This window comes from Physeter macrocephalus, chromosome 8, assembly GCF_002837175.3.
Source record: "Physeter macrocephalus isolate SW-GA chromosome 8, ASM283717v5, whole genome shotgun sequence".
NCBI classification, from domain to species: domain Eukaryota; kingdom Metazoa; phylum Chordata; class Mammalia; order Artiodactyla; family Physeteridae; genus Physeter; species Physeter macrocephalus.
Window position 1 is genome coordinate 127,931,397 of NC_041221.1, and position 21,610 is coordinate 127,953,006.

General features: G+C 38.2%; 1 protein-coding gene across 5 annotated transcripts in view; it reads right to left on the bottom strand.

Annotated features, from left to right (window-relative positions):
- Positions 1 to 778: 778 nt before the first annotated feature.
- The window catches only part of RAPGEF6 (Rap guanine nucleotide exchange factor 6), a 221,817-nt gene continuing 200,985 nt past the window's right edge, over positions 779 to 21,610 (bottom strand). For 2 of the 5 annotated variants that reach the window (XM_024115980.3, XM_028493200.2), the window contains 3 exons: positions 18,410 to 18,601; positions 15,732 to 15,866; positions 11,126 to 13,231 (listed from right to left, as the gene is read on the bottom strand). In XM_024115980.3, the coding sequence (XP_023971748.1) occupies positions 12,750 to 13,231; positions 15,732 to 15,866; positions 18,410 to 18,601 (809 nt within the window). In that variant the 3' untranslated portion in view covers positions 11,126 to 12,749. Of the gene's footprint in view, positions 5,064 to 5,694; positions 6,010 to 8,090; positions 8,594 to 10,164; positions 10,394 to 11,125; positions 13,921 to 15,731; positions 15,867 to 18,409; positions 18,602 to 21,610 lie in introns of those variants that run through there. The other 3 variants (XM_028493199.2, XM_028493202.2, XM_028493201.1) reach the window with 3 other exon arrangements.

Below are 21,610 nucleotides of genomic sequence, written 5' to 3' on the forward strand. Positions count from 1 at the left end.
ACCACATAAAGATACCAGTACATACTCACCAGAACGCCTGAAATGAGAAAAATGAAAAATATCAAGTGTGGCAAGGATGATAGGAATGCCCCTTCTGTGAACACTTGGAAAAACAATAGGCTGACCAGGCTGCTGGAGAGGAGGCCTCTGGGCCTCTCTTACCTTGGTTTAACAAATTCTTCTTGAAGGTAGTGAGACAGGGCTCACAGTACCCATGGTGTACTTATGGACCACTATAGCCTTTAACTGCAGGCTCTGGGTCCTCAAACTCAGACAAAAACAGTAGCATGTATTAAGTTTCCTAGGGCTGCTGTTAACACATGACCAAAAATGGGGTGGTTGAAACAACAGGTGAGAAGACCAAAATCAAGATGTTGGCAGGGTGGCACTTCCTCTGGAGGCTCTAAGGAAGGAGCTCTTCCTTGTATCTTCTAGTTCCTGGTGGCTGTTAGCATTCTGCTGCCCACAGCTACAACTCTCTGCCGGCTTCACAGTGCCTTCTCCTCTGTGTTATCGTCCTTTGCCTCTCTAAGGACACTTGTGATAGCATTTAGGGCCCACCCAGAGAATCCAAAGTAATTGCCTTATCTCAGAATGCTTAAGTAAATCTGCAAAGACCCTTTTCAGTAACCTTTAAAGTTCCAGGGATTAGAGCTTGATATTTTTAAGTAGTTATTATTCAACCGACTACACTTGTGTTTAATATTTTCGAAATAAAGGAATAAACTAGTAACTGTGGAGAGATCAGGGGAAGGAGTGGCCCTGAGGAAACCTCGGTGTGTGTGTGTGTGTGTGTTGGGAGGAGGTAAACTGGGAGGAGGTAGAAGCCTTACCTAGCAGGGGAGTAATATTCTCTGGGTACAGAGGAGCGACTGGGAAACTTTACAAAGGAGTACTAAAGGAGAATTTCCCCCTTCTTTGCCAGGGTCCTAGGATCTGATCCCAATAAATAAATTACTGCACTTACATGTAAATGCACTTCTTGAAGGAGTGGGCAATAGGCATGCTGTGGTAGACCGAGCTAGCTGCCCATTCAATATTCATTCTTTCCTTCTTCACTGAAAAGAATGCCACTTTTACTTGGAGCCATCCACTGCTCAGCTAAAAAAGTTCATTTCCCAGGTTTCCTTGCAGCCACTGGTCATGTGACAGTTTTGACTAGTGGGAGGTAAGCAGAATTATGCAAGTGGAGTTCTAGAAAAGCTGTTGTTTTGCTAATAAAAGGGATACACATTTGCAACTTTCCTGCAAACCCTTCCTTCTTGAAGCACTGCAGTGATGCCCTCAGGTGTAAACGTCAGAATCCCTGAGACCACAACAGAACTGTAGAATCCCCGTACCAGCCCTAAACAGTCTGCCAGTAGACTTTTCTGATATAAAAGAAAAACAGTCCAATAGGGTTTAAGCCACTGTTAAACTTGGTTTGTAGTTGAATACACTTTTAAAAAACTAAACAAAACAATAGCTAGGTGTTTCACAGATACCATAATGTCAACCATAATTGGACAATTCCAATTTCTCTGGAGACTTAAAACAAAAAATGCCTTCACACCAGTGCAGGTCCCAGACTGGTCCTCTTGAATGACTGGGTATATAACCTGCTCCCATACATTAGCCATAAAGTGCAGAGGTTAATTAGATTCTTTATTGATTCCACCAATGTATTAGTAGATATGATAATAATAAATGGTACTTTTACATTCTCTTAACCAAAAATATAACAAATATTTACACTCAATAAAAATACAAAAAGCATACAGAGGCACTGTCTTTCTAAAAGACATAAGTTTAAGAGGTATCAAAAAATAGGAGACAAACATTGCTTGTTACAGGACACTTTACAATCACTGAATTGTGCAGTATAATTGCTATTTGATTATTATGACTGTGCAGTTTTGTTTTTGTCCTTTGCTGATCAGCTCACGTTTCAATTTTAAAAGGTTAAGTACAACTGTATTCTGTATATCAAAAGTAAAGAAGCCTTAAAAAAGCACAACAGAAATTACAGATGAACTGGGGTTCAAGTTTAAATTTGAAAATGTACTGTGACACTTTTTTGAAGATTTATCCCTTTGCTATATCACATTTACGGTAATACTAAAGGGATACATCTACTTTAATATCACATTTTTTAGAAACGTATGTATCAGAATAATAATCACAAGGAAACTCTTTCTCCCCTTCTTTTTAAAGGGCAGAAAACACTTTATAAAAATTAGAATTGTTCTTGGATATCTCCATGATTACTGTCACATTTCAAGCCTAGGAGAGATTCTCAAGGTGGTTATGCAGATGATGACAATGCGACATCACCCTCAAGAAAAACCATTTAAAGGCTTTTTCTCCCCAAATATCATACTGCAAGTAACCATTTGGAGAAAGTAAGACTCTATTAAATTACAATAAACCTTTATGGAAGTATATATTGGATTTACTAATTCTCCAAATCTTTCATTATGCAGAGATTTTTGTTGAAACTTATTATTTGGCAAAAGTTTGCAGTGAGGATTTACTGCTTCAATAGCCCTGGCAGATTCAGAGTTGTGGTACAATGAGGGCACAGATCTCTTCAGTATACTTATAAATTTATAAAATAAAAACAAACAGGCATTTTGAATTGGAGCAAGTATAGGTTAAGGCTTCTCTTGTTCTAGTCACGTGACAAACTAAGAGAAGGCAGGAATGTACCGTAAATTAGAATATAAAGATCAAAACGCCACGATTTTTTAAGGGATAAATACATATCAAACTAGAAAGCATTTGGCTTTAGTTCTTGATCAATGTGATCAGCTGATCCAAACACTCACATTTCAAGCTACAGGAAACAAAGGCAGCTACAAGGTGCAAGTCCAAAACCACAAGCCTCTGACTCTCTGTGCAAGATATTATCCACAACATTGAGGACAACGATGGAGAAGGCTCCCATCTGGTTTGAAAGACCTGCTAAAAAAACAGATACTGTGCAAACAGCACATTTTTCCAGGGAGTGGATATAAAATGGTGAGAATAAATACCCAAACTGGATAAAAAGATGGTTGTAGCAAAAATATCTTTCACTTTGTTTTGCTCTGGACATGAAAATAATATTGTGTAAATCAGTGAAAGAAAAATTTATGATCACAGGACCACTGTTTATAGATCAAACCTTTACAGTGTTACTTTCAAACCAGGATTTTTGATCCAGGTTACTTTCCATTTCAATGGGCCAAGAAAGCTATGGAGCCAACTAGCCTCATTCTAACATACCTGGGGTTAATTTCTAAGGCTTAAGTTTCGTATTTACAGTTTTTTGCCCATGGGAATTTTTCAGACATGCTATTTTTCCTAAAATGAAGAAATTATCATTTTGATAGAAAAGATGGACTACTGCCATTTACCAGTTGGCACTGATTTATGATTTTAAAATGAAGGAAATAGGAGGATGATAGAGAGAAGGAAGAGAGAGCTAGGAAAAAAAATGAGAACAAACTTTTCAAAAGGAAGTAATAAGCCAACTAAATCCTATAAATTCACATATGGATAACCATTCAGAAGTAAACCTATTTTTGGCTCCAAGTTGATTTGGGCAGTACACATTAATGGCTTTGGCTCTTTTTTTTTTTGGTAGTCACAGAAGTTTATTAACCTTTCACTTGCCTTTACACTAAAAAACAAATGAAAAAATTTAAACTTAAGATGTAGAAAACATCATACTTAATCTTTTTTAAATGCGGAAAGTCTACCTCATCCAGTAAACAGTCATTGAAATTTTAATTAAATACTTAAGAGTGCCAAGCCCAACAGGCTGTTAAATATATATATATATCTCCTTCCTCTCAAGGCCTACAGTGAAAACCAAGAAATAATCACTTCCATAATTCTAGCTCCTCTTTCCCCCACAAAATTTTCAACCAATTATAGACCTCGGTGTGCTAATGAGCTTTACCTGCAAGCACTGGGAGCTGCAGGGTTTATGAAGATTAAAAACAGCCTTGTGCTGTGAGATGGGGGTTGGGTGGTGGGTGCTGCAGAACACCGCATAAAGCTAAATTGATCTTCATAACTATACCGTCAAAGATAACATGTCCTTTAAAAACATTCCAAATTTGAGTTGTGAAAAATTTTAGGTATGGGTTTCCACAGAGTAGAACTGTCTAGAACTCATTCTCTATTTACTGGATTTATACTTATAGCTACAGTTAGAGAATGACTTTCACTTCAGAAAGAATTGGTATACATGTTATGTAAGATAAACATTTCATTCTTTGGAAATTAGGGTTGCTACACACCCCGTCATACCCCTTCCTTTCCCCAAGAGACTGCTAGGACCCTGTGGTAGCTTCATTTGGCTTTCCAAATCCTGACCAGCAGATGGCAGTATTCTCCTTCCTAACACCTCAACAGCAAACGGATTCCTGTTCCACTCAAACTGAGACCCTACGTTTCGTTGGTGCTACAGATGATTACATCTCTGTATAGATCAAACATCATCCTGTAAAGATGGCTTCAGTTTGGTCAGATCAGAGACATAGTTTTATGGCCTCAAACATGAACATCAATTAACAAGAGCTCCCAAATACAAACAAAACCACAAAACTTCAAATAATAAGTTACTTTTCAAATACATAAAAATATCCTTGGTATTGGCAGACATTCTGAATTTGTCTGTTAACCCAAGCTATGGCTTGAAAATACTACCACTACTACTATCTTAAAAATAACATGTTAAAGGAAAATCTATAGTGATATATATGGGGAGGTCTCGAGTTTGAATTTGCTCTAGTAACTGTGGTCCCAAGGCAGGTCTGGTGTGCAAAGCGAAGACTGGTATCCAGGCACAACATCCATAGCTGAGGAAACTATGCATCTGCAGGGATTAAATGAAAGGAAGCATGATTCAGGGCTATCTCATTGCTCAGAGTACAGGAAATAAAACCTCTGGGTTAGCAGCAGGAGCAGCGAGCTATCTGTTGGCAACGGCCTGCAGAATTGTGAGTTGGTTCTGCTCACTCCTTCCTCCATGACTTTCAGTAGACTTCAATCAGGTCAATCCAAAGGCTACACTGCTGAAACCTGTTCATTTTCTGAAAATAATAGAAACACAGTTAAGTGGTAGGTCAGCATATTAATGAAGATCAACTAACAATCTAGTTATCTGTTTAAAAAATTAGTCAATTTCAACAAAGAAATCCTCTCAAATATCCCATCAAAGGCCAGATTTTACTGTAATGACATTTTTGAGTTCTGATCACACTGAAGGCTGACAATCAACTGGAATTCAGAACTGCTTTTTAACCACTTTATCACTAGATTGTTTAAAAGGATAAAATTCATTTACTGCCAAAATTGCAAAGTTGGTCAAGAGTTCTGCTAATAAGAGGAACTCTATCAAACAGCATGATTTCAGATAATTTGACATTTTGATACTTGGAGTTTCAAGTGTCCGTGCATTAGTGTAAAACACAACTCTACCAATGTCAAGTGCCTCCTCTTAAAATTATCCTTTTACACTGAGCTGCTATCTATTAAATACAATCAGCTTGCCCTCTCCATTTACAAAAAAACACACCATCGTATTTAGGCATTTCTTTTTTTAACAGAGATTTCTAAAGCAGTTAAAGAAAACATTTCTGATTATGGGAAATACCAGAGCAAAGACCATTCAATGTGTTTAGCAATTCATTTAAGAGCCATTAAGGTAGTTTGTCAACATACCATCTGCTTCGCTATCTGCGTCAGTCACATCTGCTAGTTTAGGATGGGATGGCTGCAATTTATGCCTCTGAGGCTGAGTTACGATCTTCGATGGAACACAGGCCACAGGGTTGCTACTGAGAGAAGCTCGTGGCAGTCTAGAGAGGCTGTTATGCATCATCTTTGACCTCTGCACTGCCACACTATAATCTGGAGGTTTTAGGTGTAGGTGGGGTCCTTCCTTTAGGTCTGCTAAAGAAATCCCCATGTATCCTGGAGGAGTGGGAGGTGGCTCCCTATACCTATCCTCCTTCTTGGGTGAAGTGACACAGTACACTGGCATGAAAAATAAGCAATGGAAATGTTAATGAAAAATATAAGAAATGAAAAAAAAACATACTGAAACTTATTACAATGACAAAATAGAACTTAAAAACTGACAAAATGAATATATTTGAACACGATGGCAGCAGGTTAAAAACACTTTTAATAAGCTTAATAAACTTGATATTTAAACTTGTTTTTAAAATACATAAATTACATTGGGTTTTACAAACATTAAATAGAATGAGACAGTTGAAGGAGATGACACTGATGACAAGCTTCCTCCTTTCACAGGTCAGACCACAAATCACAGAAGTGTGTGACAAATTCCTCAAGGAACACGAGCCCCAAAGGTGAATGAGTCAGAGACGTTTAAGAATTCACCCTGAACATCTATACTCTATTAAATGGGGGGATTTTCATAGAAATGACGTTTAGGCCCTCTACTTAAGGGCTATTTCACGTCAGTGCTGGCATAGAAACAACTTTAAAGAGGAACTAATTCCTTCAAGGATCTTATTCCTAACCTCTGCTCTGTGATTAAGTGAGAAGAAAAGCCGTAATTTTAGGAAATCCATCTTAAATTAAGTTTCTCTGATTTTCAGTGGACATAAAAAATAATGGTGACTTAAAATCTTTTGCCCTAAGTTTGTACACTCTGGGTCTAAGGCAAAGCTTCAAAAAGCATCAGAAATAAGTTAAAAAGGAAGTTCCATGAAATTAAGACCAATCCACAAGACTCACAGGACAAATGGCTCTGAGTATCTTGATCATGTAAGTAACTTTTAAAATACAAACACTATCTATATATAAGAAGAATAAATTAAAAAGGATCATTAAATTCTCCCCTTAGAGAATTAAGTTTGCCCATGTTGAAATTTCTACAACTCTACCAGTAAAATCTGCATGTAGTATCAAGTTCAGAAAGGATTTCCATTCCCATCTGAGGAGAATGGAGTGGGGAGGGGGTGGAGAGGTTGTGAAAAGAAAACAAGAATGAAGAATGTTAAGTGATTTGCCCAGTCACCTAGAAATGAACAAAAAAAAATTTTTTAATCTTTTTTCCCAAATGGATAAGAAGAGAAAGATTTTACATCCTTGCACACACGTGCTTGTATATCCATATAACAGTTACCTAAAAGGCTTTAATAAAAAATCCTTGGAAAAAAATGAACTAAAAAATCCAACCTATAATGAAATTTGACAAGTAAAAAATAAATATGCTAAAAAAAGCACGTGTCTTTCATATGTTTAGTAGTTTAAATTGACATCACGAATATAGTATAAAGAGTTGTTTATGATAATATTGACTCAAAGTACAGTCACTCCACATGAAAAAAAACCACAGGTGCTATTATATCTAAGTACTTAAACTCAAGAATAAGGAACAAAAATGTATTTGACGGCCAAATACTAAAAGAATACACCAAGAAAGCGGTGCATGGTTAGAATGGAATCCACAAACAGAAGCTGGCACACCCATGATATGTGCTAGGAGGGTATAATGAAAAATGTTTGGGTCTTTTTTTTTTTTTTGGCTGCATCGTGTAGCATGTGGGATCTTAGTTGCCTGACCAGGGATCAAACCCGTGCCCCCTGCAGTGGAAGCGCAGAGTTTTAACCACTGGACTGCCAGGGAAGTCCCTGTTTTGGACTTCTTTATCACACTTTTTCCACCACACTTGTACTACATAAAAGTAGTATCAGATTCAAAGTTTCTACCATGTATGCAAAGCAAGTAGGGTCCAAACTATTTATGAGGTGGCAAAGAGAATAATCCCTTTATTACTACTGCACAGTAATGCAATATTTTCTTAATAAAACCAAAAAGATCTCAAAAGCAAAACAAGACATATAAACCTGTCCCCCTTATTAAATTCCTGAATGTCAGCCTTTTCATTTTAAATGGCTTGAATATCTGCCCCAAAGCCCTTGAGAAATCACGAGCTTTTTGCAAATAATTTGCATGTGGAGGGAGGAAAGAGAGATTAGTGTAAGAGAAGGGAATTTTCCAAGAATAAAATTCTGGGCCAAGGTCACTTTACCACTTAAATTCTAAATGCCACAGATATGACAAAGAACACACAACTTACCAATCAAGCCCTTTTCTGTACTCGAAGTAACAGTTTTATAAACGGGGTCGATGCCGTCCTTATGGTCCAAGCCTTCAGATGACTCAGCTGGGGTGCTCTCCAACACTCTCCGTTTAACTGTCCCATAGTTTGGTTCGTATGTATCAGACAGAGAACTAGAGGAAGCCCAACTCTGCCTCATCTGATTAGTCTCTAGGCTTCCTTTACACTGACCACAAGTTAGAGAGCAGCCTTTAGGACAGGTACAGGGCTCACAGTCAGTGGGTTCAACTTCAGCTATGGGACCATCCAAATGGGTATGTCGGTAAGAGTTCAAAAAATCCCAGCCTTTTGGGTTTGGAAGGCTTTGGAAGTTGTCATGGGAGCTGCTTGAACAGGAAGTCCAACTTCCACGACCACTATCAGCTGCTTCTATAATGATATGCTCATGAGAAATCTCGTCATTGCTCATAGAAGATGAGACAGCTAAATTCTTGATTAGTGATGGCTTCGAGAGTGTCCACCTAAAATTGGAGATACACAATTAAAAGTAATTTACTGGCTTAATGGAAAAATTTTCTTCAGTCCATTGCAAGTATTACTGCCTACAAGAGACTACAGAACATGCATCACAAGTGTTTAAAGCCAACATAACCTTGTGGAAAAAAATGACACTGTAATCAATCATCACTAAATTTGTACCAGCATTAATGTTAATACTTAGCTCAAAACACACACTGAAGAAACTCAAATACTTAAAAGGTTTCCTCAGAATTTTTCTTGAATTATTAAGAAGGATGAGGTTTGAAATGAATAAAATTAAGTATACATTTTCATTCTTGGTCAACATAATGCAACACTAGATTCTCTCCATGCACACAGAATTAAGAATCCTCAATTACAGGAACCATGTTTTATTTTTCAGTGTCTCTGAGGCACCAAGGAAACAGCAACTTCCTCAATTACCTACTACTAAATGAATTCTATCATTTAAAGCAAGGGTTCTCAAACTTACTTTCAACAGCCTGTTTTTTTATGGTCTTGAGCAAAGCATGGTTTTTACGTTTTAAAGGGTTTGAACAAAATGGAACAAAATACTCCAAAGATTTTGAGACAGAGACCATATGCAGCCTGCAAAGCCTAAAATATGTACTCCTTTAAATGTGCCTTTACCTGCCCACCCCCCAAAAGGTTTGTGACTCCCTGATTTATAGTACAGAGCATATAGAGCAGGGATCAGCAAACTAGAGCCCAAGAGCAAATCCAGTCCTCTACCTATTTTTGTAAATAAAGTTTTATTGGGACACAGCATGCCCATTTGTTTACAAATTGTCTAAGGCTGTTTTGGTGCAACAACAGCAGGGTTGAGCAATTGCAACAGAGAGCTTACAGCCAGCTACGTCTACAATATTTACTATCTAACTTTTACAGAAAAAGTTTGCTGACTCCTGGTCTAGAGAACCATAGTTTAGAAACCTTTACAAGTATGATGATAATACTTCACTACATCTTAAATTTTTCATATTAAAGTGTACCAGATTTAACAGTATCAGTTTAGAATCAACTTTCTCAATGCTTTCTGAAGATTACCATTTTGTTTGATTCTAAACAGAAATTTAGAGTTGACTTTTTTTTTTAATTGACTTTTTGCTAGCTGATAATTCTTACTCTCCAAATCATACCTTGAGAGAGCAAGGATCAAGGACTAGTCCTACTCTCTCAATCTGTCTACAACGTGTATAGCACTGAGGGTACTTCCCATTACACACTCTTTTTGAGCAATCTCTAACCTTATAGCCAGAATGCAAGAACTACTTCCCACCTACCAATAGCATCTTCACTTTGAGTTCTTACTGATCAAAAAGATACATGATGTAAGTTACTTGAATCCAGTAACACTTAAAAAAATGAGCACCCACATATCTTTCAAAATAGTACTTATTTGCATATTCAGTATAGAGAATACATGCTTGGTTCTCCTGTTCTTTCAACTACCCTTTTGGTGGGGGTGGTTTTAGGTTCAAATTAGGGAGCACTGCTTGCAGTGGCCACTCAGCTTGGGTTTTGTGATGTGAACACAGGCAAGGATGTTTACCCAGGGCCAGGCTGACTATGGTCTCCTATCCCTGAGGAGTGCTCTGTCTTTTCAAATGCTGCAGTGGATTCAGGGACTGCCACAGCCTGGGAGGAACACCGTTCATCCTGTAGAGCTGCAGACATGGAGTCAACAGAGCAATTGCTCACAATGCTGGACCGTGAAGAAATCTCACTATGGCTGGAGTCAGACAAGTTGTCAGATTTAGCTGATGGTATAAGTGTATAACCTGAATGAGAGAAGACAACTGATCAAACTACAAAACAAGGGAACGGGAGTGGGGAGGGTCAGGGAGAGGACAAAGAAATATAAAAAGAACAAAACATAAAGTGAGTATCCATGTCAATTTCCATCTATGTAGATGTAATGGTGCTGACTTTCTGTACATGTTCCTTTACATATCCATTCACCTACCTACCCACACGGCACCAATCTAATTCCAAATTCAAGAAATAGGAAGTCAAAACCCAGTATTACTGAGAAAACTAGTTCAAAGGTAAATCTTCCCCAGGCTCTCACATAGCTACAAGCATTTAATAAAACAAGAGGCATTAAATACATTACAAAACATTAAAAAGTAGACATCCTGAACTTCTCAACTTCTTTTTAACCCTATGTCCCCTCCCCTTTGATTAATATAAATATTTCAAGGCCTGACCTGAGTGTCCAAAACACCACCTCGAGGCAGGGGTATGTAAGGGAAGTCAGGACTCAAGGGAAAGAATTTTATTTTTGTTTTTGCAAACTGCAAATACCCTATTTTGCTTTTGTCACCTAAGAAGTCTTGCCCCAAGTTAAAAGCCATTGTTTTAGTATTTTTAAATAAATTGTTTTAGATTTGGACTTACTCTTATACCTAGTTTCCTTCTTCTTCACCAATTTAGCAGAATATTACATTAAATAGCTGAACTGACAGATTTACAAGAATGTAACATGAAAAAAACCAGCATCTACCTGTTTTAAATTGCTCTATGACTTACTGCACAGCAGATATAGCTAGAGAGATTTTCTTTAGCATTCTCTGGAATGAAGGGGTGGAGATGGAGTAAGGTGGAAGGTTCCAAAAACAAATCTGCAGCATGATAGTTAATGTACACAATCGTCTGTTTGGGTAACTATTAGAAAAGTAACCAAACTTCTTTTGTTGAGAAATAAAGAAAATGCTGTAGTAATCCCAGCAAGGAGTAGGTCTCAAAGAAGTAAACAATTATCTTCTTGTTCACTGAGAGAAGAATGAGGTTGATTAGGTGCATGACCTTTGGGTCCATTCCTAGAAATCTCAAGAAGAACTATAGGCTTTAGACTCACATATAGCTCAAGTTATTACAAAAAAATTGTTGAATAATAACTTTATTAATTAGTGTCATTAACTATTTCAAAAACAAAAATTAAGACTCAGAAAATGTGTGATCTGCATTTGGCTTTTGTGCCAGGCATAGGACAAGCCAAGGCAAGTCAGTCTCTTGACTCCTACCCCAGTTCTCTGATCCTGGGATCACTGCTATTTCTCAGTGCCTTTCATGAAGTGATCGGTCAATTTTCAAAAGGACCAAGAAAATCGATGTGGTAAATAATAAAAAAAATTCAAAAATTCCTCCTCAAAAGAAAAAGTCATTGTTCTTTATCCTGGGGGATAGACTTGCTTTACTGTTTTAAAAATAATTTCATTCTTATGTCTGTTAGATCAGTACTTGTCAAATATAATTAACTCTAAGAATCACCTGGAAGGCTTATTAAAATACACATTCTTGGGCCTATTTCTGGCAATTCAAATTTACAAGGTCTGCAGTGGGACACAGTAATTTTTTTTTTTTTTTTTTTTTTTTTTGCGGTACGCGGGCCTCTCACTGTTGTGGCCTCTCCCGTTGCGGAGCACAGGCTCCGGACACGCAGGTTCAGCGGCCATGGCTCACGGGCCTAGCCGCTCCGTGGCATGTGGGATCTTCCCGGACCGGGGCACGAACCCGTGTGCCCTGCATCGGCAGGCGGACTCTCAACCACTGCGCCACCAGGGAAGCCCCACAGTAAGTTTTTAACAAGTTTCCCAGATGTTTTTGAACCTGCTATGTTAGACTATCTCCTCCCTCCTCTGATCAGAGTATATATGAAAAGTGGATGATATAAAAAAGTTTATGTGGACAAGATACAGTTTCTTGCCTTCCAAACACTTCACTTTACCTTGTAAAGTAGTTGCAGTAATAAGATAGCAACACAATTATCTAAGGCAAAGGTTCTGATCAGATTGTTACTGGGGGATTTAATGTAAAAGTAAACACTGGTTGCTAAAAAGCCTCCTCTACTTATTGCACTCACAGACCCAACTGCTACCAGCAGGAAATAAAGCCAACTACAGAAAACAAGAGTATTAAGTTTACTAACATTAGCAAAATAACATATGTACAAATAAGGCACTTTAAACAGATACGATTTTGTTGTTGGAGGACCTGTAACGCTAATCATAAAATGCTCATAAATAGTATTTTAGTAAGTTGTCTGTCTGAGCCTTATTTGACAAATGACTTAATTTAAGCTACATTTACATTAATAAATGAAAACAAATTTCACACTAAAATTAAGGAACTTCATCAGAGTGTCTTTCTCCTTTTAGACTTGAATCGCGTATAGAAGCAGTTTAAAGTGTTACTGTTGCCTCGGCTATTTGAATTGAAGATGTCATTCCCTTTCTCATCTTTGATGTTGCTTCCAACATCCTTCACTTTCTCACAGCTTTCTGTAGCTTGATTGAGATCTGCGTCCTCTTTTTTGCTGTTGGCTAGTCTCTCCCTTGAAAGAGTTCTTTCCCTAAATCTTCTAAACGGGGATGTCATTCTTTTTCTGGCTGTGTTCTCACAAATTGTCCTGTCTCTATTCTCCTCAGTGGCCTTCTCGGTCCTGTCTGTTCTTTTGGCTGTGCTCCTGGTAATCTGTTGGATTTTCTTTTGCAAGTAAACCCCACCTATTCCGGGGCAGCTGTGGCCACTGATCTTGGTGCTGGACTCACGGGGAGGGGATGAGGAAGACCCTGAGAGGCGCAGCAGGATGCTGTGATCAGATATGATACTGCCAACTGGAGGGAGAGATGCAAAAACCCTGTCATGGTCAATTAATTCTTTCCAATTAATCACAATTAGCCTGGTTTTATAACATTTCACTATTAAAAAATTCTAATATCTTGACAATTATCTGAAAAATTGAAATCTAGCAACATATTTTTTAATGCATGGAGACTCTACTATATAGCGTAAATAAGACAGAACACAGGAGAAAGATTACCTTGATCAGAATAAGCTGGTAATAAAAAATTGCTGAAAGTAACCCAAGCTGGTAAAATCATAAGCCAAAATATGACAAGAGTATCAAATAACCAGAATCATTTCTCAAAAGTAACTACGTCTAGAATTTTCAGGCAGATTCTACTAAGAAAAAGCTTAGCAAAAATCAGATATGACATATAAATAGTATATACAATAGATGTATTTATAAAGCACAATTTCTGATCCTATTTTCTCTACAAGGTAGAGAGGTTGCCTGCCAGAAGCACTGGGGAAGATAAAGGTTAACGCCTCTTGATGTCTCACTTTTTCAGTTCTTTCCTGTTTAAATTCTCCTTTTAAAAATCGCGAACATAGGCTTATTTTCTTAACTGTTAGAAAACAAAGAACTATTCCAAAGTATAGCAAGAACTAAAAACAGATTCTAACAACATACTCTTAGTTTAATGACATTTTTGTTCAATCACGGACCACCGGCAAAAACCTATGGAAATAAACAAGCAGAAATAGTTTTGAAGAAAAGAATTTTGTCAGATTTCTAAGGATTCAAAACATGACTATGACAGGCTCACAAATCTATAAACATCATGGCCAACTGTTGGCCACATACTGAAAAACACAATAGAGAAAAGACTTCTCTATTCCAGGGGTTAAAATGCATTTGTTTGGAATAAGAGCAATGGGGAAATTCCTGTTCCTAACACCTCTTCCCACAAGTCACATTGACCCATAAAACACCAAATCCAATTCAACTAGTTTCCCGGTTAGAGAACTGTCTATAAAGGGACCTCTGGAGGGTGTAAAGATGTTCCTGAAAGAGCATGAAGAGCATATGGACATTGTTCATCTGGACCATCTGTGTGAATAGGCACTGTTCCCAGCCCCAATCCTTGGGACCTGATAAAGGGTACTCTGGATAGGATACATAGTAAAGAGATGAAAGATATCTGTGTGCCTTCCCAAATCATATATGAGCTGTATACAACAGGAACGGAAACCTGTGTTTTACAAACACATCTATTATATATACTTTTGTATGTCTTATTCGATTTTTACTAAGCTTTTCTAGTAAAACCTGAATGAAAATTCTACCCAGTCTCAGCTAAGTGAAGAGGGTCAGTAATGGAGTTATACTGCCCTGGAGTGGCAGCAGGGAAGAAGAGAAACTCCGATTTACTAAACACTCACCACGACTCAAGCGTTACAGATATTATTTCATTTAATCCTTAAATAAGGTCCTAAAATAGGTGGTCCCTAAACCATCTTATAGACAGGAAACCTGACCTTATAAATCAGCCGCTTGTAATAACACAGCCATCACCAGGGACAGAGTCAGGATTCAAACTAAGGTCTGGCATCACTGTACCACTCTGCTGTCACATAGTCAGCAAAAATAAATAAGAACCTTCAAAAGTGAGGGAAACTTAGAACACAGGAGCTGAGAAAAGCTCTGGAAGCTTCTCCTTCCTGCTAGAATTCGTTAACTTGTCTTCTCTCTGACCATGTACCATTCTGTACTGTGTTTATTCAAGGATGTAATTTTTTTACATCTGTGAAATGCCATGACTAAGGAGTCTTTTTCGCCAGGGTACACAGAGAATGTGGAGGGCCAATGTAAGAAACACACATATTATTTAGAATGCTACATTTGCAGCTGACATGAAATGGCATCTTACATGCATACTACCCAGGTTAGTCAAAAAAAGAAAAGCTTCAGTCTGAATTATGAAAACATAGATAAATAAAGAAGAGCAATTTCAGATTTTTTAATTCAAAAGGTTCTATATTAGCATAAATGTAAAAATCCACAAGGGTGCTGTATAGGTTATTATAAATCCTGATTAATAAAAGGTAGTAACACTCCATTACTAAAGAAAGGAATGTATCATCCTAAATATTTGTTTCGTTTCCTAAATCTTGTAGTTGGTGAAAAACCATTTCTTGTAGACATTCTTATTTTAAAATACTCCACAGAACTGTTTGAATTAATTGGTAATTTGAATAACATCAAGAATTTGCACAGACCAAAACAACTGTGAGTTCTGCCTTCATTATTATCTATACTTGTCCTCCACCAAAGAAGGACCACACTTTGAATGCAGGAGTCCTAACTCCATGATGCATAAACACCTGGAAACCATATAAATAACACAATCCAAAACATGAAAATTCAGGAAGTATTACCAGTTACACTTTTCTTCACACTTTCTATTATGACCATAGACCAGAAGCAAAATATGTGCCACGTAGTGTTGTTTGGTGTAACAAGAACTAGCTTGAACTATTTTATCTTACCTTTGCGAGGGGAACCTTGAGGAGACGCAGGAGGACTAGAATGTAAGGATGATGCCATAGAAATAGTGTCTTCTGTATGTTTCTTACCACTTATTTCTTCAGTTGTTCCTAAAACTTTCTGAGGTAAACTTGTACCTAAAAATAAAATCAAAGAAGCAAATAAGTATCACTTCACAATTAAAATGTCTGCAGTTGCCTAAATTACTACATAACTAAAGCCATGATGCACAATGGCTAGTGTAGTTAACTGAAATGTATAAATGACAAACGGGGACTAAATGACTGCGTAATGACATACAGAGATTCTCACCTCTAGGTTATTTGTTCACATTCAGCCAGTCAGAGCAGATCAGATTATAATAGCTTTTTGTTTGTTTTGTGGCATAAGGGATATTGATTTAACAGTCTGAGTACAGTGTCCCACCCTGCACAACTGACACACTTATTGGAAATCTTAATAGAGAAGGCATGGATTCAAACTCTTCCCTCCCCTCCAGAGGTGGCCTCTCCAAGTCAGGGCGAGGCATGTGGCAGGGGCAGTGTAGGGATGTTGGCACTGTCACTACCTGTGGTGCTTCTGTGCTGTGGGTATACAGAAGCTGCAGGGCTGCCAGTCCAGCCCTTTTCAAGAGCACTAAATTCACACTACAGGAGAGAAGTAGACAACAGAAAGAATCATGAATTTACAGAAAAATATTATGGAGCCCACTGGAAACATTCCTGCAAAGTTCTATCATCACTCTTGTCCAATAGCTGTTCCTTTTTAGCATAGGTAAAACTTAGCAATGCTCTCAAATACACTGGTATTTTTACATACATCCTCTTGAAAAAATGTCAAAGAGGTACTGACACTGTTTTTAACCAGTAAAGTAAGCCCAACTTTGATGGGTACTCAGCGTAGTAACAAGCAGCCCTTTGATACTGAAAAAATTTAAAACACAGTATACAAACACTACTCTTAATTAAGTGCAATTTTAATATAAATATATTTATCACATAAATAATAGTCATATTAGAGCAAGAGGGAAGAGGGCTACCTGGTACAAATAACACTGCCTCTCAAGTGATGACATCCAAGTAAGAAATCAGAGCTAGACTTGTCCCATGTCTCACTCCTACCACAAAATCAACTTCACCCATTTTGCATCCAATTCTCTACTCATTTCCACAGACACCAAACTAGATCAGGCTCTGGGCAACCTCCCGTTGCTACATCAGCTTTCCACTAAGGCTCCCTATCTCCAATCTCACAGCCCTTCCTACTATAGACCTCCTCCAGCATAAACTGGACCATAATCTTGCCTTGCTCAAACTGCTTTAATAGCTACCCACTGACAACTTTCCTCTAGCATGTCATGTTACAATTTTGGCATGTCTGTAACTTCACTTCTCTTCATCCTGGGACACTGTTTAGTACTGTGTTAAAAGTAAGGATTTTGAGCCAGTTAACCTGGGCTCAACTCCCAGCTCCATCTCTTACTCGTGGTGTATAAGTTACTTAGACCTTCTATGGTTCCTATGTAGAATGAGAGTATTATCTATCTTTAGGGTTATTATGAAGATTAAATGAACATAATATATAAAGTTAGAAAACACTTAGAACCGTGTCTGGCATTCAGTAAGTGCTCCATAAGTGTTAGCATTAATTATTATTGTCTCTCAACACTCTACAGCTTTGTACTCAGAGGCAGCCAACTGCCTGTAGCTCCTTGGAGATATCAAATTCTTCCTCTGCCTGAAGCAACTTCTCTGAAATTTTTGCCTAATTACCTCCTTCCTAATCAACCTTTAAGACTCTGCCTAGGTGTTATCTCCAAAAGGCCTTCTCTGGAGCACTATCTTACCTCTGTCTACCATAAAAGCCCTCCCTCTTTTGTTCTTTTATATGTTATGTACATGCTCCTGGCATAATAGTGAACACATTACATATACTGAAGTTATCTATTTGTGGGAATGTCTGTAACACCAGACTGAAAATCTGGCAAAGGAAGGGGCATTTCTTATTCAACTTTGGATTTCAAAACAATATCAAATTAAAGTCACAAGGTTCTACTGAATATGTCCTATGTATAATACATGAACTAAATAATAATGTTAGGGACCAAATCTAATCTAGCTTCCCATTTGAAAGCTAAAATAGTGATATTGTTAAAACAACAAATGAAAGTAATTTGGACAACATCTACATGGCCTAAGAGAGGAAAAAAAGCATGGTCTATACTTATATATTTTACACTTGCTTCTTGTCCCCAAGCTAGGTTTTCAGAAGTGGTCATTAATGAAAAACCAACAAACCATCTTTTTTAGAAAGAAGCAATTTCATTATTTTTAGATGCAGCAATTTCATAGGCTTCATCTGCATTAGACAATTGAGTAAATGCACCACTAAATGCAGTAAGCCCTTGGTACCCAAATATACTGCTGTACATTTCTGGCTGATATGATTATAGGAATTCCAACATCAACATTTAAAATATGCACGCAGTCATTGAATATAGCAAAATGAAGCATTAGGCGCCTATAGGCAAAATGAAGCATTTTTTGACTCATGAGTGCTGATTGTATTACACAAACTACAATAGCTGATCTCCAAAGCATTTACATTTGTAATTATTTTCCATTCTAACTCACCTGAAAATTTCAATTAAATGAATGCAATATTAACTGTGAATACTCACTCAGTGTGGCAGGGTCTTTTGCTTGTCCCTTCTTCCTGATGGGGTGCAAATTTACAGCTGGCACCTGAAGCACCTGGCTCACTCTGTGGGGCTGATGCAAATGGGCTTTAGCTGCTTGGCCAGCTGACCTCACAGGCACTGGAGACATTTCTGATGACTTGACTGATCTTTTTTCACTTAGATTCTTGGTCACTAATAGAAGAGAGTAAGAAATACATAATTCTGCACTTTTTAAGGCAAGGTTATTACCACTGACAATAGTACATGGCTCATTAAAACCACCTATTTTTAACACAAAAAAGATTAATTTTCCTAACAAAGATTTCATGTATTATGTTATTTCAAAAATTTTGTAGAATTAAGTTAATTTTACTCCCTAAATTAAGATAATAGACTTAATTAGCTCCATCGGCACCATCATCCTAAAGGCCAAGTTAACATCCTCTCATCTATATTATTCTTTTTGACAGATCCTGCCTCAGGTTTGTTTCTACAAATAACACAGGATGACACCTGTCCCACTCAGACAACACCCCAGGGGTCACATCAGTCCTTCTGTCTTCATATCTGCAGAGAGAAGAGCCTTTGTGGGTGCCTAGGCCACCTTTGGGAGCCAGAGCGAGAGTCGCAGCTGCATACTGTGCCCTGATTTGAGCCTTGGCCTCTGGCCAGCGGAGCCTGAGACCCTTGGTGATGTGGGAATGAGCACATTTCCCTGAGCCTGGGGTGAGCGATGTAGTCAAGTCAACTGAGCTTGTGGCTGCTGCCCTTTGGAATCTGGGCTTGACCTCCTTGGGCTTTATAAGAGTCTATATAGCCTTGGCAGCTACACTCATGGCCTTGGTGTTTTTGGCCAGCATCTTACTCAGGTACTTCTTGTTATGCCTCTTGGCAAACCTAATGTTCCTCAGGAACTTGGAGTCCACCCCCTTCAGAGATTCAAAGCTTTGTGATCAGGGTTTCTTGATGCCATTTCTGTGCCATGTATGGGACTTGCTGTTCATGGTGTGGTTCCTGAACTTGGCCATGTGTGCACCAAAGCCCCGAAGCACTTCAAACCCAAACAGCTAGCATCTTCTCATTTATACTACTGAAATACTCCCCGCACTGTATCAATTCTAGCATGCCTTCAAGTCATTCTCCATACAAGAGTGCAATGACTCTTCCATCATGAAAATCTGATCACGCCATTTTCTTTTTAAAATTTATTTTACTTATTTTTGGCTGCATTGGGTCTTCGTTGCTTTACGCGGGCTTTCTCTAGTTGCGGCGAGCTGGGGGGACTACTGTTCGTTGCGGTGCATGGGCTTCTCACTGCGGTGGCTTCTCTTGTTGCGGAGCATGGGCTCTAGGCGCGTGGGCTTCAGTGGTTGTGGCCTGCGGGCTCAGTAGTTGTGGCTTGAGGGCTCTAGAGCACAGGCTCAGTAGTTGTGGCGCATGTGCTTAGTTGTTCTGCGACATGTGGGATCTTCCCAGACCAGGGCCCGAACCCATGTCCCCTGCATTGACAGGCAGATTCTTAACCACTGCACAACCAGGGAAGCCCTATCATGCCACTTTCCTTCTCCAAATGCCCTACACAAACTTTTAGATGACTTGCCACTGCTCTCAGGATAAAGACACAAATCCCTAAAACAAGGTCTATTAGACCCTGCACGATCCAGCTTCCCTAATAACCCACACTCTGCAGCTATTAGATTAGATCCCGTTTTATGTTCTCAAGGCATCCTGTAACCTTCCTTCACAGCATTGATAACTGTAACGATACAATTGTCTGAGAGATTAACCAATTAATGTCTCTTCCCCCCCACAAGGCTATAACTAACATGATTGTAAGGACTGTTTACTTTGTTCACTACTATATCCCTGTGTGTCCAGTGATGGATGGAAAACAGAGGCTTAACAGGTAGTTGTTGAATAAGTAAGTGAAATTATTTCAACGGCTATACATAAGAATACCAGAGATATTTGTAAGTAGATGGCTAATATACTTGAAGATGAACATCAGAATTAAAAACTAAGAACTCTGACTTAACAAACAAAAAGCAGCCTCCTCTGTTTAAAATCAATACTATAGTCCAAAGAAAAAAACTTCTTCCTTCAGGTAGTATTTTTACTACTTTTAATTTTTCAGGCAGTTATTCAGGGTGGTTTTAATGCAGGTCCAACCTCAATACTCCATGATATTTTTGTTTTAAACACCAAGATAAAAGTGTTTAACCTGTCCCAGCACAGCTACAATAGTTAGCTACTATGCTTTTATCATCAGAACCTAGAGAATATTTTGGGTGATAAGAATTAGGGAATATCTCAGAAAGTCAAAGCAAAGTGCTCCTGGGGGAAAATAGGCAGTAGTGCATCAACTGACTGAATCCAAGATGTTACCAACTTTTGGTTAGAGCCATGAAACATTTTCCCCCCAACACTAATCAATTCCGTACTGACATCTTATTTTAATAGTTGCCATAGTACAAAGAAAAAAATCAAGAGACTACTTTGAATATAAAAAAAGAGGTCATAGGTGAGTGCCAAAACTCACATATATATACTTATTATGAAGAACCAAATTCTATAATGTTTGGCAATCAACTATTGTTTGGGTTTGGAATTTATTTAAACATTTAAAAATCAATCATGCAATAAAAATCAAAGACTCTCAAACTAAAATAAAGGAACATGAATTGAATTAAATTTTCACAAAACAGTTTAACTTTCAGTTTAAGAAAGACCCACAGGTTTTCTCATTTTAAATCAGTATTAAAATCAATGGTAGTGAGACATCATTAAGTGTTATGAAAAAAGAAGCAGATAAGTCTAGGGTGGGTGTGAGAGGAGAAAGGTATCGCAGGTATGTGTGAATGCGTGGTGGGGGGGAGGAGAGAGAGAATGCAGAGGTTGGTATGTGGGATCTTTCTAGGAGTCAAAAAAGTTTTTTAATTAATTAATTAGTTATTTGGTTGCGCCGGGTCTTAGTTGCAGCACACGGGACCTTAGTTGTCGTGTGTAGGATCTTTGTTGCGGTATGCAGGATCTTCATTGTGGCATTAGTTGCGGCATGCATGTGGGATCTACTTCCCTAACCAGGGATCGAACCCAGGCCTCCGGCATTGGGAGCACAGAGTCTTAACCACTGGACCATCAGGGAAGTCCCTAGCCCTCAAAATTTTAACAATGAGCAAAGTATAAAAAAGGTTTCTATGC